A 14,410-nucleotide genomic window follows, 5' to 3' on the forward strand; every position below is an offset into this window, starting at 1 on the left:
TTGAGGAAGCGTACAATGAAGGTGTTGAAAGCTGTTCCAGTTGCACAATGAAGATCTATCTATTCAAGGCTTGCAACAACTGGTCACCAGGGGACTAGTAGAAGCTGCAAATGATGACAGTGGCAGTGATGAGGAGCAAGAGGGAAACAAGACAGGCTAGGCGACATACGGCCAACTGACATGTGTCGGTTCCTCCTGCACAAAGGCAGATGCGGGACTTGGCAGTTAGCCCTGGGGGAGTCCATCAGTCCCACCACTGAGATCCTACAGGTAAAGCCAGGTTAGTCTGAGAAGGTCTGCAACCTTGAATCTTCCTCTCAGGCTATAGACGTTCTTGTGCAATAAGGAAGGAGGTGGGTCAGCAGGGGCCTCAACAGAGCTTACCTGTCAAAGAACTTCTTTTTACCACTTCTACAAAGGTGGAGAGAGAAGGAGACATTCATTTTCAGAACCAAAATAAACAAAACAAACACTTTGTCATTAGAAAGATGAGAAGTGCTGGCAATCTGCATTTCTCCTACTAGGCACTCAATCTCCTGCATAAAGCACCATCTCAGTAAAAAATAAGAGGCTGAAGCCATAACCTCTTTTGTGGCATTTTTATTTTTCTACCCGGGATGTGAACAATGTGAATGTGGGCCTGAAAAATCAGCTGCACTGAAACACTCCAGTTAATTCCGTAACAGGGCTGGTGGACCTGGAGAGAGGCGGGTGGAGGGATTCCAGACCCGCGTCCCCCAAGAGACTTGTGGTCCAAGCCTGCAACCTGAGGGTGCTCTGGGCAGGGTAGGGCAGGACCATGCAGTGCAGACTATGGCAATAGGGACAAGAAGGACTAGTCACAACAGGGGCTGCCACTAAGCATGAGTTTATTGGCCTCTGGCCTCACGCTTGCTGTTGCTTGATGAAGTTGATCAGTCCATTGGTGGAAGAATCGTGAGAGGTCACTGGGGTGCTGCCTTCAAGCTCAGGTTCAATTTTCTTAGCCAGCTGCTTCCCCAGCTCCACTCTGCCAGAACAGGGAGGAAGAATGGTATGAGGAAGGTTCCAGTGGTGCTAGTGAAATCCACACCCACAGGCATTCGCCAGCCACCTCGTGAGTCAATAACTCACCCCCACTGGTCGAAGCTGTTGATGTCCCAGATGACGCCCTGAACGAAGATCTTGTGCTCGTACATGGCTGCAGAGGAGAGAGACAGTGCAAGTTAAGGCTCCACCAGCTCAGTCCACCCTAACCCAAGCTAGTGCCTCCCCCTCCTCACTCACCAATCAAGGCTCCAAGGATGAATGGTGTGAGCTTGCTAAACACAATAGAATTGGTCGGGCGATTTCCTTCAAAGACCTTCAGAAAACACCGAGGAATGTTCCCAGTTATTCCAGATCCCCAAGCCCCCAGAAAGGGAAGCGTACCCTGCCCCAGCAGCTGGGACGTGCAGGCTTGTGAGGACAAGCCAGTCACGTCACGAGTCCCTGCCCTGACCCTACGGCTTCATCCCAGCGTGTGACCCCAAAGCCCACTTTAAGAGGGGTGCTGACCTTGTGTGGCAACAGCTTCTCCAAGTCCTCTGCACTCTTTCCCGTGGCCTGGAGCTCCTTCCGGGCCTCTTCCGATGTTTTCCCCTTCATCAAGGCCTCAGTCTGGGCCAAGAAGTTGGCCAGGAGGATCTGACAAAAGAGACAACCAATCACACTGGAAGTACTGTCTGTGCTTCAGATAGAAGAGACAAGGCCACCTGGCACTGCCCAGGCAGGGTTAGTCCCAGCCTGGTCAGGCCACCTACCCACCACACTGCACAGCTCAGCTGGTATGGGGGTGGTGGTGGGAAAAAAAGGCCTCAAGGAACTTGGAGACCTTGTCCTTCAGTCATCAAAGCAAAATCCACAAATAGAGATGAAACCATCTAGGAAAGATCTATAGACAAGCCTCTTGTCTAATGTAGTGAGATAAATAAATGGGTACTGTTTGAAGCCATTAAGATTGTGGCAATTTGTTGGGGCAGTAACAGAAAACTAATACAGCTGCCGACCAGTGCATCAGGTCCTAAGAGGTCTGGGTGTAATATGAACCTAAGACATGAGAGGAGGGTCTGACCAGGGGCTCTTACCTTGTGATGCAACCCCTTCCGTATAGGGTGCTGGGTCTGGACCGGGATGAGGAAGTCACAGGGTATCATCCTGGTGCCTGTGAAGGGCACTGTGGTCACCCAGGAGCCCATCCCGGCTCATGAGGGCTGCCCACATGGTCTACAGGAGATCGCTGACTTAAGTAAGAAGTCTCTGCTGGCAGGCCCACCCCCTCCCCAGCACCACCCCCACCCAAGCTGGATGGGTCCTACCTTGGTGGATAAGCTGGTAGAAGGCATGCTGGCCATTGGTCCCTGGCTCCCCCCACAAGATGGGGCCTGTCTTGTAGTCCACTCGGGCGCCAGACTTGGTAATGTACTTCCCGTTGGACTCCATGTCACCCTGGAATGGGGACAGAAACTCAGCCCTCTAACTGCAAGTCTGGTCCCTCCATGCACCACCCCAAGCCCTGCCTGGGACGGATCAGGCATGCCCACGCTGCCTCGGCCCCACGGCGTGGACTTGCATGTGTGTATTCACAGGCAGGAGCCCTGGTGGCACAGTCGTTAAGAGCTCAGCTGCCAACAAAAAGGTCAGGAGTTCAAATCTACTAGCTGCTCCTTGGAAACCCTATGGGGCAGTTCTACTCTGTCCTATAGGCTTGCTATGAGTTGAAATCGACTTGACGGCAATAGGAAATCCATTGGCACGATCCCCTTTCTCTCCTCTCACCTGTAAGGACACAGGCTCACAAACTTTCTGGCTTAGATCCCTCTGCTGGAAGGACCCACCATCAGGAGATGGTGGGTATGGAGGCTGGGGGAGGACTCCCTAAGGACAGGGAATGTGGGCGGCCTCTAGAAGCTGAAGACAAAGAAACAGGACCCCAGTCCTATAACCACGTGGAAATGAATCCTGCAAACAATCTGAGTGAGTAGGGAAATGGGTTCCTCTCCAGAGCCTGATAAAACTACTCAGTCACAAAGTCTTTGATTTTAAGAGAGGGGCAGGCTGGGGTCCAGAGTGTGCAGCCTTTGAGGGCTGTCAACTCAACTAGATACTGGGCCTTGGGGCACCTACCTGGACCCAAGTCATGGCAACCCTCACCAAGGCAAGTGGGACTGGGGGTGCCTTGGCCTTTCTTTCAGTCACAAGATTCACCTTCAAGTACTGGTGTAAGTCTGCTGCGCCTGCCCAAAGGAACCGAAGGCTGCAAGCTAGGGACTGGGTTTACGCTAAGCAAGAGCAGGAACAGGTGGGGAAGGGCTTCTGGAGCAGACTCTGACCAGGAGAGGGGCGGCTCAGTCTCTGGGGGCTCTGGAGATTCAAGGGGGGCAGAGGGCTGAATGGCTCAAAGAGGTGTCACAGTCTGGGAACTTGCTTTTCTGGAGGGACAAAGGCCATGCAGGCCATACGGGTCCCGCTCAGGGCCCCACCCTATGGCCAGGATGCAGAGTGACGTCCAAGGAAGAAGTGATGCTGGCTGAGACACATGTCCGGGGCCAAGCCAGGGCCTGGATGGCCAGGACAGCACGGATAACTCACCACGTGAGTCAGGCCCCTGACATGGTAGTCCAACTCTGTCAGGTTGAACAGACACTGTTTACAAAGAGGATTCACCATGAGACGGGGAGCAAAGGTGGGCCCTGATCATGCCCAAAGGAGAATGAGGGAACAGGCTGGAGGAGTAGCTGAGCTCATGGGCCCCCAGGCTCCCACAGGCCCTGCTGGTCCCAAAGCCTGGCCTGGCAGCTGGTACCTGCTGGAAGTAGGCAGCAAAGCGGTGCAGGTACTGGTCATAGGGTAGCATGGCTTGCGTCTCACACCCAAAACAGTTGATGTACCAGATGCCCAGCAGAGCCAGCAGGACGGGGGCGTTCTTCTCCAGGGGCGCGGTGCGGAAGTGCTGGTCCTGGAACAAGAGCAGGGTGAGCGGGAGTGGAGCAGCTTCCTGGGGCTGGAGGCAAGGAGGGAGGGGAGGAGGGAGAGGAGGAGGCAGGAGCTGGACAAACACACACAGAGGACTCTGGCTGGCAGCACTCACCATCCAGTGAGCCCCTGAGAGCAGCTGCTCGAAGTTGTCAAAACCTGGGACACAAAGGCGGCGTCAACAGAAACGGTCATGCCCGGCGCCCCCATGTCAGCAGGCACAGCTTCTTCTGGAAGCAGCACAAGCCTGGACATGGAGCCAGAAGAAACAGGGCCTGGGAGGACTTGGGCTTGCAAAGCAAGCCTCTGTCACTTGAGGGGCTCTGGGCACACAGGCCGGTCTAGCTCGGCCCGGGAAGGGAGGTGATAGGCTACAGCTGTGAGGGGCAGCCAGGCCAATCTGCAAACCCAAAGGAAACCTGGGCCTTCCCTTCTGGCCTGAAAGAAACATTTCGAGCAAAGGAGAGAGGTCAGTCGGCCTGTGAGGGCAGGAAGGTGTTTGGGGACGTAAGACGCCTGCCCAGGGGGCCCGGCAGAAATTCCAACACTCACCCACGTGCAGGGCTATGGAGAGTCCAATGGCTGACCACAGCGAGTACCGTCCTCCTACCCACTGAGAGAGACAGAAAAGGTGCTGAGGAGGGGCCGGCACACCCCACTCCTGCCCTCCTGCCACAGGACTTGGCCCCAGAGAGCACTGCTCTTCCACAGGTACAGCTCTGAGGGGCTGGCCCCAGCTCACCTGGCTGCAAGACAGCTGGCCTGGTGTTGGCGACTCTGTGGGAAGCACCAACTACACGTGGGACTGATCAGAGCCACGACACTCAGCCACAGACTTTACCATGGCCAGCCCCATCTCCTCAGGCTGCGTGGACAGACCCAAATGCCTCCTACCTGTGCCTGGCATCACCTCCCCAGACACTGACAGACCCAGAGCCTCATAGCTATGCCTGACTCTGCCTCATTGGACTGAAAGACCCAGAGTCTCATATCTCATACCTGTGTCCCACTCCACCTCTTCAGACACTGACAGACCCAGTGCCTCATACCTGCGCCTGGCCCCGCCTCCTCAGGCTGACAGACCCAGAGCTTCATACCTGTGCCTGATCCTGCCTCCTCAAACACTATCAGACCCAGAGCCTCATACCTGGGTCAGGCTCTGCCTCCTTGGACACTGACAGACCCAGCACCTCATACCTGTGCCAGACCCCACCTCCTTGGACACCGACAGACCCAGTACCTCATACCTGAAGCCTAGCCCAGCCTCCTGAGACTGACAGACTCAGCACTTCATACCCGTGCTAGGCCCCACCTCTTTGTACAGTGACAGGCCCAGTGCCTCCTACCAGTGCCTGGTCAAGCTTCCTTAGACTGATGGACCCAGTGCCTCATACCTGGGGTCTGGTACCACCTCTATGGACACTGAAAAACTCAGCACCTCCTACCTAAGCCTGGTCCCACATCCTTAGACGCTGAAAGATCCAGAGCTTCACACCTGTGCCCAGCTCTGCCTCCTTTGATACCGAAACACTCAGTACCTCCTACCTGGTCCTGGTACTACCTCCTCAGACTCTAACGGACCCAGTACCTAATACCTGTGCCTGATCCTACCTCCTTGTACCCTGACAGGCCCAGAGCCTCTCACCTGGGACACTTACAGGTCCCGAGCCTCATACCGAGGCTTGATCTATCTTCTCAGCCTCAGCTCAGAGACACACCTAGGCCTACCACTTGTACTGAGCCTTCTCATGCTTTGTATAAAGGTCTCCTCAGAATCCTCAGAACTGCGTCATATCTTCCTAATTATTTATAAAGCCCCAACATGTGCCTAGCACAGGCAATGACAACAGTCCAGTAAGAGAGTTGTAATTGTGAAACAAGCGCTCAGGAGGAAGGAAGACGGAATCTGAGGAGGATGGATGAGCAGCCATTAGCCAGGGAAGCACTGAGGGAGGAGAAGCGCTCCAGCGGCCAGAACACCATATGCAAAGATTCTGCAGCAAGAGCAGCCTCTCTCAACAGTGAGAGAATGAAGCCCCAGAGAAAATGGTCTCAGTGACTTAACTTCTCCTTCTCCCAAGGATGGTCCAAGCTAGCGCCCTTCCAGATGTGAGATGTTCATTCATTACGTACTATGGATGCCTTAGGGTCTTAGGATTTAAGTCTCTCCTGGAAGCCAGTTGAGACAGGCTGGGCAAGAGGAGGCATGGCACAGTTTAGAAGATGAAGGAAGGAGAGAGAACCAGAGGGTAGAAGCTGAGATGCCAGGCTGGAGAACCAAGAACAGTCTGTGGGTGAGGTAAGGGCGGAAGCAGAGGAACTGCTTAGGAGACCCCAGTGGTCTTCACAGGCTGATGCTACCCGGGACAGGAGAGTAGGGAGCGGGTCTAGAAGAAGACTGATTTAGGAGTTTCAATCAAACAGGAAGGACTGGAAGAATGAGACAATTAAGCGTGGCCCAGAGGTTTCTGGCTTGGGCAACAAGATGGACAGCGGAGCCCTTCACTTGGAAAGTATCTAGGTTTGGCGGAACTTCATCTGACAGACACAGTCCCACAGACCACACCATACCCGACATGGGTTCTCAGACCTCATCTAACAGACTGGATTCTAGAAGCTTAATTCTAGAAGCTTGACCTGAGCATAAGGCCAGCCCTCAGACTGACAGATTCCAGGCTGCTTACCTCAGCCCAAGGCCAAGTCCTCAGTCGTCACATTTAGGAGAGCCCAGCAATGCCAAACAGTGTCCACCTTGAGCCTCTGGAACCTCAACCTGCAGACATAAGTCTTTAGACCTCACCTTTACCTACAGTGGGCCTCTCAGACCATACCTTACAGACACAGGTCCTCAGTTAGCTGTCTGTGCCTTGCCTGCCCCAGTGCCACAGACCTTACCCTGTCTAAGCAGACATTACTCTACCTTTTTCTTCACCTGCACAGTTCAGACCTCACGCCACCCAGACTCCAATGCCACAGACAGACCACATCTTGGACTCCTTATGGATTCTCAGGCCTCTACAGCACCTGGAATTCTGCACACAGCACCTGACTGAAGTGCTGAGAACAGCGGCTGAGCCAGCTCCAGGCACTCTGCCTGGACCTGATCCTGAGGTAGACCCAGGTACACATACCTGTGATGATTCAGGCTTTCTCTTGATGAAAGCCCACACTACCCACCTGGCCACACCTGAGCCCACCACCGAAGCTCCCCCGTCAGGAGGCCCGTTACTGTTAAGTGCAGGTAGGTGGAGTTCACTCTTTTAGGAGTCAGATGCAGCAAGCAAAGGTATGTAGCCCTGGGTCTATGTGGCGGGGCCTGAAAGGTTAAGCACAGCTGGGGAAAGCCCAGGCCTCACCAGCCACACTAAATATGCGTTCCTGGGTTAGATCCCGCCCCACCCACTTCACCTAACAAGCCCAGGGGTACCCACTTGTGCCTGAGCCTGGCTTCCAAGAAACCATCTAAGCCCAGGCTTCTGCCCAACTGACCCTAGATTCACAGACCTCGGCAACAGATCCAGGTAAACATACCAGTAGTGGACACAGGTACAAATGCTGCACCTGGGAGACCTAGCTTCACCTACCTGTGTCTGACTCCAGTGCTTCACACCGCAGGGTTACACCTGTCAGAGACAGGCTCCAGACATCTCAGCTGACAGACTAGGCTTACCTCACCTGTCCATCTCTGACTCCTTGCACCTCAAACGGCAGACCCAGGTCCACCTCCCTGAGTCCAACTCAGATTCTTCATACCTTCCTTGAGACATCCAGTTCTACTTAAATGGGCCTGACCCTCAGGTCTGACTTGAGAGACCCAGGTGGACATACTGGGACTGATTCGGCTTTTCATGTCTCACAGACAGATCCAACCTACCCACCTCTGCTCAACCTCGGTGCCACTGACCTCACTGAGGGCTCTCAGACATCACTGGACAGGAATGTCTCTGCATACCTGTGCTCCAGAGACCTCATCTCTGCATGCTGGGCAGTTCTGGGCAACGAAAACCCAGACTTAGGACACAACCCTGCTCTGCTGGACTTCTTGGCTAGCAGGAGTACCCACACATCCCTGACCACTACCTGCTGAGGCTCAAGTTCCCAGGGAGGAGGTGGAAGAGTCCTTCCCCCCTTTATCAAGCATGCAACACTTGTTAGAGGCTACATGGTTTCTCTCAGCCGGGGTTCCTCGTCTGAACACAGGATGTGGAAAATGATTTGAGTGACTCTTCCCAAGAATGGTATATAACTAGTCCCATTCTACAAAGAGGTTAACTTGTTCCACACCATGGATCCCTTAGGACATTAAGGCTTAATTCTCTCCCAGACCCTGGTAGAAAAAGGCCTTGAGAGCATTTAAAGCAAGGAGTTTACATAGTGGATGCTGCTACCAAGCAAACAGCCTCCAGTGCAAAGGGCAGGAAACAGCCCCAATGCGAAAAGCCCCCAAATGGATGATGTCCTCCTTAGTGTGCCCAGCCACGCCACGTATTCACAGCGCACACAGCTCACAGCTTCCCTGCACCCCAAGCCTTCTCTGCATTCCACAGCCCATCTCGTGCCACTCCTGCCCTCAGACAAGCCCACGGTGAACACCACTGCTCACTGCTTGGCACCAGCTGTGGCTCCAGCAGAGGCGAGGCCACGTACTCATCTGCAACTATAATAGTCAGGAGCTCCGCCGCTTGCTCCGCAGGCTGCCTGGCAACAACCCCCTCCCCGGCCACAGGCCTGGCCCCTCCTCTCTGCAGCCCTCCAAGTGTTCCTGCAGCTCCTTCCCAGGTCTACCCGTCTCACACGTTCTGTCTCACCCTGCTCCCTGACCTTTACAGACTGCGGCTGCAGCACAGAGAAAGGTCACCACTGAGAATAACTCAGTCTCAGCTCAGTGGGGTGGAGGGGTGGCTCCCATTACTTTGCAGTGGGTGCTGCTGGCAAGCACCAGGGAGGGCCAGCCAGGCCTCGGGCTCGGCTTGCCCTTGGGTAGAAGCCGAGCTCTCATCCCGACCGGGCTGCTCCTGCCCCACAAGCCTCTCTACGGGTCCCCCTGCCCTTCCCAAAGCCAGGCATGCATTAGGTGCTCAATATTGTTGCCAACCCAACCTCATGGCCCCTCATCTGTGGCTCAGTGGTCAGGACTTGGCAAAGGACAAAATTCACCCAGTGCAGGAAGTGCCTTTACTTACGTCCCAGAACTCAAACATGTTTTGAGGGTCAATTCCAAACTCCTTCACTTTGGTCTAAAAAGGGCAAAGGGGGAGAGAAGAAACGAAGCATTCATTGTCTGCACAGGAAAAGGTGGGCAAGAACAGGAGCCCCAGGATGTGAGGATGTCCTGGCTGAGCCACACGTGCATCCTCACCTTCCTCGGAGCCCCAGGTGGGGCAGGGATGGAGCAGGATCTGCCCACCCCCCAGAGCTGGAGGCAAGGCAGCTCAGAGCCAGCACGCCAGCTGTCTGCAGACCTGCTGAGGGGGGCTGCACACCCAGACCTGACCCACACCATCTGTTCTCTAAGAGCCATTTCCTGGGCCTGTTGGGGATGATAGAGAATGACCCCCAGGACATCTGGGAACCCAAGCACGGGCAGAGGCCACCATGCTGGAACCCAAGCACAGGCAGGGGCTACCATGCTGGAACCCAAGCACAGGAAGGGGCCACCATGCTGGAACCCAAGCATGGGCAGGGGCGACCTCCCAGGCCGAGGGCCACCCAGCCAGGACACCTGCCCAGCCCTTCTAGTATCCAGGATGGTGACTGTGTCCCAGGAAGCCTTTAGGGGATGGATGCCTGACTGTGCTCCTCAAAACCCCAGTTCCCTCGCCTATTCCCACAGAAGGAGAAGCCCCATGGACCAGTGTGAGTCTGCCCACAGGAGGGACAGTGGTGCTATGGTCAGCCAGCCTGAAGGCATCCTACTGTCTCCTGCCACGGGCAGGTCAGCACTGGAGGCGGGGGTGGTGGTGAAAAGGGTGGGAGGGAGTGGTCGGGAAGACCTGGGGTGGTTTCCAGCACTGACACAGCTCAGCACAATGCCCACCGCACAACCAGCTCTCAGCCAAGGTTTACTACCAGCCTCATGGCCAGGGGAGACTATGAGAGCTGGCTGGCAGGTGGCCTGGACTCTAATGCTAGCATCATTAACTGCAGCAAAATGTTGCATCCCTTTGCTGGGGCTCAACACCCTTATGTGCGAAATGGAATGCATCCCCTACCCCTCTCATATCCCATTTGGAGGGGGGAGGGCTAGTGGCCGGAGCCAAGGGAGGTCATGAGTGTGGAGTATTCTGGACATCAGCCAGGCTTGGAAGATGCACAGGATTAACACACCACTAACTGCAAGCCCCCTGTCGGGGCTGTAGGGATTTGATGGGACAACATAGAAAAGGCAAGGATGGTTTACAACTCACATCATAGGCAACGAGCCCTTCTACACCATCAGCTGGACCAAGATCCCCCTAACCCATGAACCACATCTTAGCTTAATGTATTCTGAAAGGCCATGACCTTGACATGGTCTAGCCCCTTCTAGGGAGACAGCATGGGAGGCCACATGGACACCTACCGTGTTGGTAGACAAGGCAACAAAGTGCTTCGCAACTGCAGAAGGCTGCAAGAGACAGAGCCAAGTTACGACAAACATCCCAGAACAACCACCCAAGGGCAGCGATTCTCCCACCACTGGAGAAAGCGAGGCCCCTGGTGGGACTGGCCGGTCTCAGTCCTTAGTTCTGAGGCTGTCGGAGGAGCCCCACAGAGGCCGGCCTGTCCTTCCACCCCACAGGTGTACAAGGCCCAGGAACACCCTCTGTAAAACGGGTGTGGCCAGGAGTAGAGGATTCTGCAGGGCCAAGGGAGCTTCAAGGTTGCTCCGTGGAAAGGGCCCTTAGCCAGTCAGAATAGGTTCTGCCACGTGTGGTGCGTTTGCAGGCTGGTGAAGCCAAAGATGAATAGTCAACCAGAAAAGGCAGACATCAGAAAGCCTGCCTCCTGCTTCCAATTTCAAGAGAAACAGGCTCCAATCTGGTCTCTGAGGTAGATGATCGGGCCTACCTTGTTCTTTCCAGTCCACAAGCTGCCCACCACCCACCTCATCACAAGGGAGACCCATCTCCCCACTCACATTCTTTGCCGACATGAGGAACCACTCCTTTGCCGTCTCTGCATTGGTGATGGTCTCCTGAGTGGTGAAGGTCTGCAGGCCAGAGAGCAGTGCAGTCAGCCCCTGAGCTCAGGCCGGGTGCGACCTTTAAACCTTTAGCCAGGAGTCAGCGTGAGGCCACATCAGGGCCCAGTTTCACATGGACAGTGCATGTGGATCAATGTCACTTACTCCACACTGGGGAGCCCAGAAAGTCACTAAGAGCCCAGAAAGCTGTGTCTGGGGCAGGGGCCTGGAAGCAGCAACATCATCCTGTGACTGCAGGACTTTATAACCACAAGAGGGAACCCTGGAAACAGTTCTACCCCCCATCCCCCTACACAGGTCAAAGGCCAAGGCATTGCCCAGGGAAGGGCAGTGGCCATCCCTGGGGCTCTCTTCAGCCCAGGCTAGGCTATATCTCAGAATTCAGACAGAATTCTTAATATTTTATGTTCATTAATTCAAGTAAACCAAACCCGTTGTTGTCGAGTCCATTCCAACTCATAGCAACCCTACAGGACTGAGTAGAATTGCCTCATAGGGTTTCCAAGAAGCAGCCGATGGATTTGAACTAGCAACCTTTAGGTTAGCAGCTGAGCTCTTAATCACTGCACCACCAGGGTTCCAATTCAAGTAAAGAGGGCATAAATAACAACAAACAAAATCCCTGTGTTATCAGGGCATGGCTCTGGGATCATTAGGGACAAATCTGTAAGGAAAAGAGGACAGTCCCAGGCTAAGCACAGGTCCCGTGAAGTGAATAGGTGTGCCTTTAAGCCAAATTGTTTGCTGCCCGACAAGGGAACAGGCTAACGACACGGCTGTGCTGACCCAGCCCACAGAGCATGGTTCACTCAGAGCTGGTCGAATGCCAGGGCGGGGCAAAGCCCACAGCTGAGGGGCCCAGCAGTGTCTGGGGCCCATACCTTGGAGGCAATGATGAACAGGGAGGACTCAGGGTTCAGGGAGGCCAGGGTTTTGGCAATGTGAGTCCCATCAATGTTGGAGACAAACCAGACGCGGGGACCGCCTGAAGAGTACGGCTTAAGGGCTTCAGTCACCATGAGAGGTCCCTGTGAGGAGACACAGCACCAAAGAACAAGATTCCAGGGCCCACAAGAGTGGGGAGGGGGCCACCAGGAGCCCATCCCAAGGCAGTCCTCTGCTCACCAGGTCAGAGCCACCGATGCCTATGTTGATGACGTCCGTGATGGTCTTGCCGGTGTAGCCCTTCCAGTCCCCACCTCGGACACTCTGGAACAGAGGGGAGACGTGATCAGCCCAAGCACCCACATATAAGCCACTGATCAAAAACAGCACCACTTCTGTGTCTTGGCTGTCTCAGTTCCAACTTTCACTCCCTCACAGGGGCCTCTGTCTTCTCCAATCCACTGCTTACATTATTGCTTATTCTGCCCCGTATTTATTTCTGTATAATTTGCTTATTTTGTTGCTGCTGTTGTTGAGAATATACACAGCGAAACATACACCAATTCAACAGTTCCTATTTGAGTTGTGCACCTATTCTCACCCTCCTTTTCTGAGTTGTTCCTCCCCCATTAACATAAACTCACCACCCCCTAAGTTTCCTACCTAATCTTTCCAGTCGCTGTTCTCAATCTGATCCCATACAGACAGTTCTTAAAAGAACACAATGCTCAAGGCAGACATTCTTTACTAGTTAAGCTAAACTATTCTTTGGTTTTAAGAAGACTTCAGAGGATATTTTTGTTTTCAGGTTTAAAGATTACCTCAGAGCAATAGGTTCAGGGGTTCATCCAGCCTCCATGGCTCCGGAAAGTCTGGAGTCCATGAGAATTTAAAATTGTGTTCTGCATTTTCCCCCTTTTGATCAAATTCTTTTATAGAATCTTTGATCAAAATGTTTAGTAATGGTAGCCAGGCACCATCCAGTTCTTCTGGTCTCATGGCAAAAGAGGCAGGGGCCTCCAGAGACCATGGTAGCATATCCTTGTCACACTCACCACCAACTAGACCTTACTTCCTTAGAAAAGTCAGAAGACATCCCAAATTCACAGTAACACTGTAAGAATTTGTAAAACAAGGGTGGACTCCCAGCAGAAGCCGCAAGAAAGCCAACTGCTATGATTTTTCTGTGTCAGGGACAGAAATACCACACGTGCAGCCAACCTCCAAATGGCCTCCAATGGTTCTGGCCTCCTGGTATTCACATTCCTGTACAGTCCCCTCCCACACTGAACAGGGCTGACCTGTGCAACTATTAGGATATTGTGAAAACAACAGCCTTTGACTTCAGAGGCTAAGTCATGAAAGACCATGCAGCCTCTCTTTGCTCTCTCGGATCACTCAGTTTTGGGGAAACTAGCAGTCATGTTGTGATGACACTCAAACAGTCCTATGAAGAGGCCCATGTGGTGAGGAACTGAGGCCTCCTTCCAACAGCCAGCACCAACTCGCCATCCATACGTGAGAATCATCTTGGAAAGGGACCCTCCAGCATCCGTCAAACCTTCACATAGCTGCAGCCCTGGCCAACATCTTGACTACAACATAAAGGAAGACCCACAAACCAAGACCATCCAATTAAGCTGCTCCCAAATTTCTGACCGATGAAAACTCTGTGAGATCATAAATGTTTATGGCTGTTTTAAGTCAAGTTTTGGTATAATCCCTTATACAACAGATAAATAATGCAGATTTTAGTACCAGAAGTAGGGTGATGCCATAGCAAAAACCCCAGAATGTAGCATTATCTAACAATTACTGAATCAAATCTCACCAGATCTAGAAATTACAGTATCTATAAAGTATTCTTACATATAGCTTGCAATAAGGCAATGAGAACAATGTTTGATATCCTAGCCAGGCCAAGGCTCTGTCTAAACACACAAAGAAAGTAATCCTTCTGGACTTACCCTTTTTAAAAGGGGAGTGTTTTGGTGTATGTTTTGCTGTGTATATTCTCAATAACAAAAAAAGACTTAATTAAATAAAAAAACATGCAAAATGTTCTGGACATGTAGACATAGTCTAAATCCAGCACTAATTTTGTGATGGAGAGGAAGTTTCTACATTTGTTAAATGACCATGCCACAATATCCTCATCCTTTGCAGACCATCTGAGTGTCATCCTCATCCATCAAAGAAAGTACAGTGACCACGTAAGTGAGGGTAGCCATTATGGAGAATTATTTCAGAGAACAGAGCCCTAATGACGCAGTGGTTAAGAGCTTGGCTGCTAACCAAAAGGTCAGCAGTTCGAATCCACCAGCCGCTCCTTGGAAACCCTATGGG

The 14,410-nt window shown here is 53.1% G+C and overlaps 1 protein-coding gene across 1 annotated transcript in view; it reads right to left on the bottom strand.

Moving 5' to 3' along the window:
- Window positions 1–590: 590 nt before the first annotated feature.
- GPI (glucose-6-phosphate isomerase) overlaps window positions 591–14,410 on the bottom strand; it is a 22,637-nt gene continuing 8,817 nt past the window's right edge. The window contains exons 5-18 of the mRNA XM_004371602.2: window positions 12,305–12,388; window positions 12,061–12,207; window positions 11,114–11,185; window positions 10,556–10,600; window positions 9,177–9,230; window positions 4,546–4,606; window positions 4,109–4,152; window positions 3,824–3,976; window positions 2,337–2,466; window positions 2,106–2,182; window positions 1,537–1,665; window positions 1,267–1,342; window positions 1,114–1,180; window positions 591–1,009 (exon numbers count right to left, since the gene is read on the bottom strand). Of these exons, the coding sequence (XP_004371659.1) occupies window positions 886–1,009; window positions 1,114–1,180; window positions 1,267–1,342; window positions 1,537–1,665; window positions 2,106–2,182; window positions 2,337–2,466; window positions 3,824–3,976; window positions 4,109–4,152; window positions 4,546–4,606; window positions 9,177–9,230; window positions 10,556–10,600; window positions 11,114–11,185; window positions 12,061–12,207; window positions 12,305–12,388 (1,263 nt within the window). The 3' untranslated portion in view covers window positions 591–885. The remainder of the gene's footprint in view (window positions 1,010–1,113; window positions 1,181–1,266; window positions 1,343–1,536; window positions 1,666–2,105; window positions 2,183–2,336; window positions 2,467–3,823; window positions 3,977–4,108; window positions 4,153–4,545; window positions 4,607–9,176; window positions 9,231–10,555; window positions 10,601–11,113; window positions 11,186–12,060; window positions 12,208–12,304; window positions 12,389–14,410) is intronic.

This window comes from Trichechus manatus, unplaced genomic scaffold (genome assembly GCF_000243295.1).
Source record: "Trichechus manatus latirostris isolate Lorelei unplaced genomic scaffold, TriManLat1.0 scaffold00014, whole genome shotgun sequence".
In the NCBI taxonomy this organism is placed as follows: Eukaryota; Metazoa; Chordata; class Mammalia; order Sirenia; family Trichechidae; genus Trichechus; species Trichechus manatus.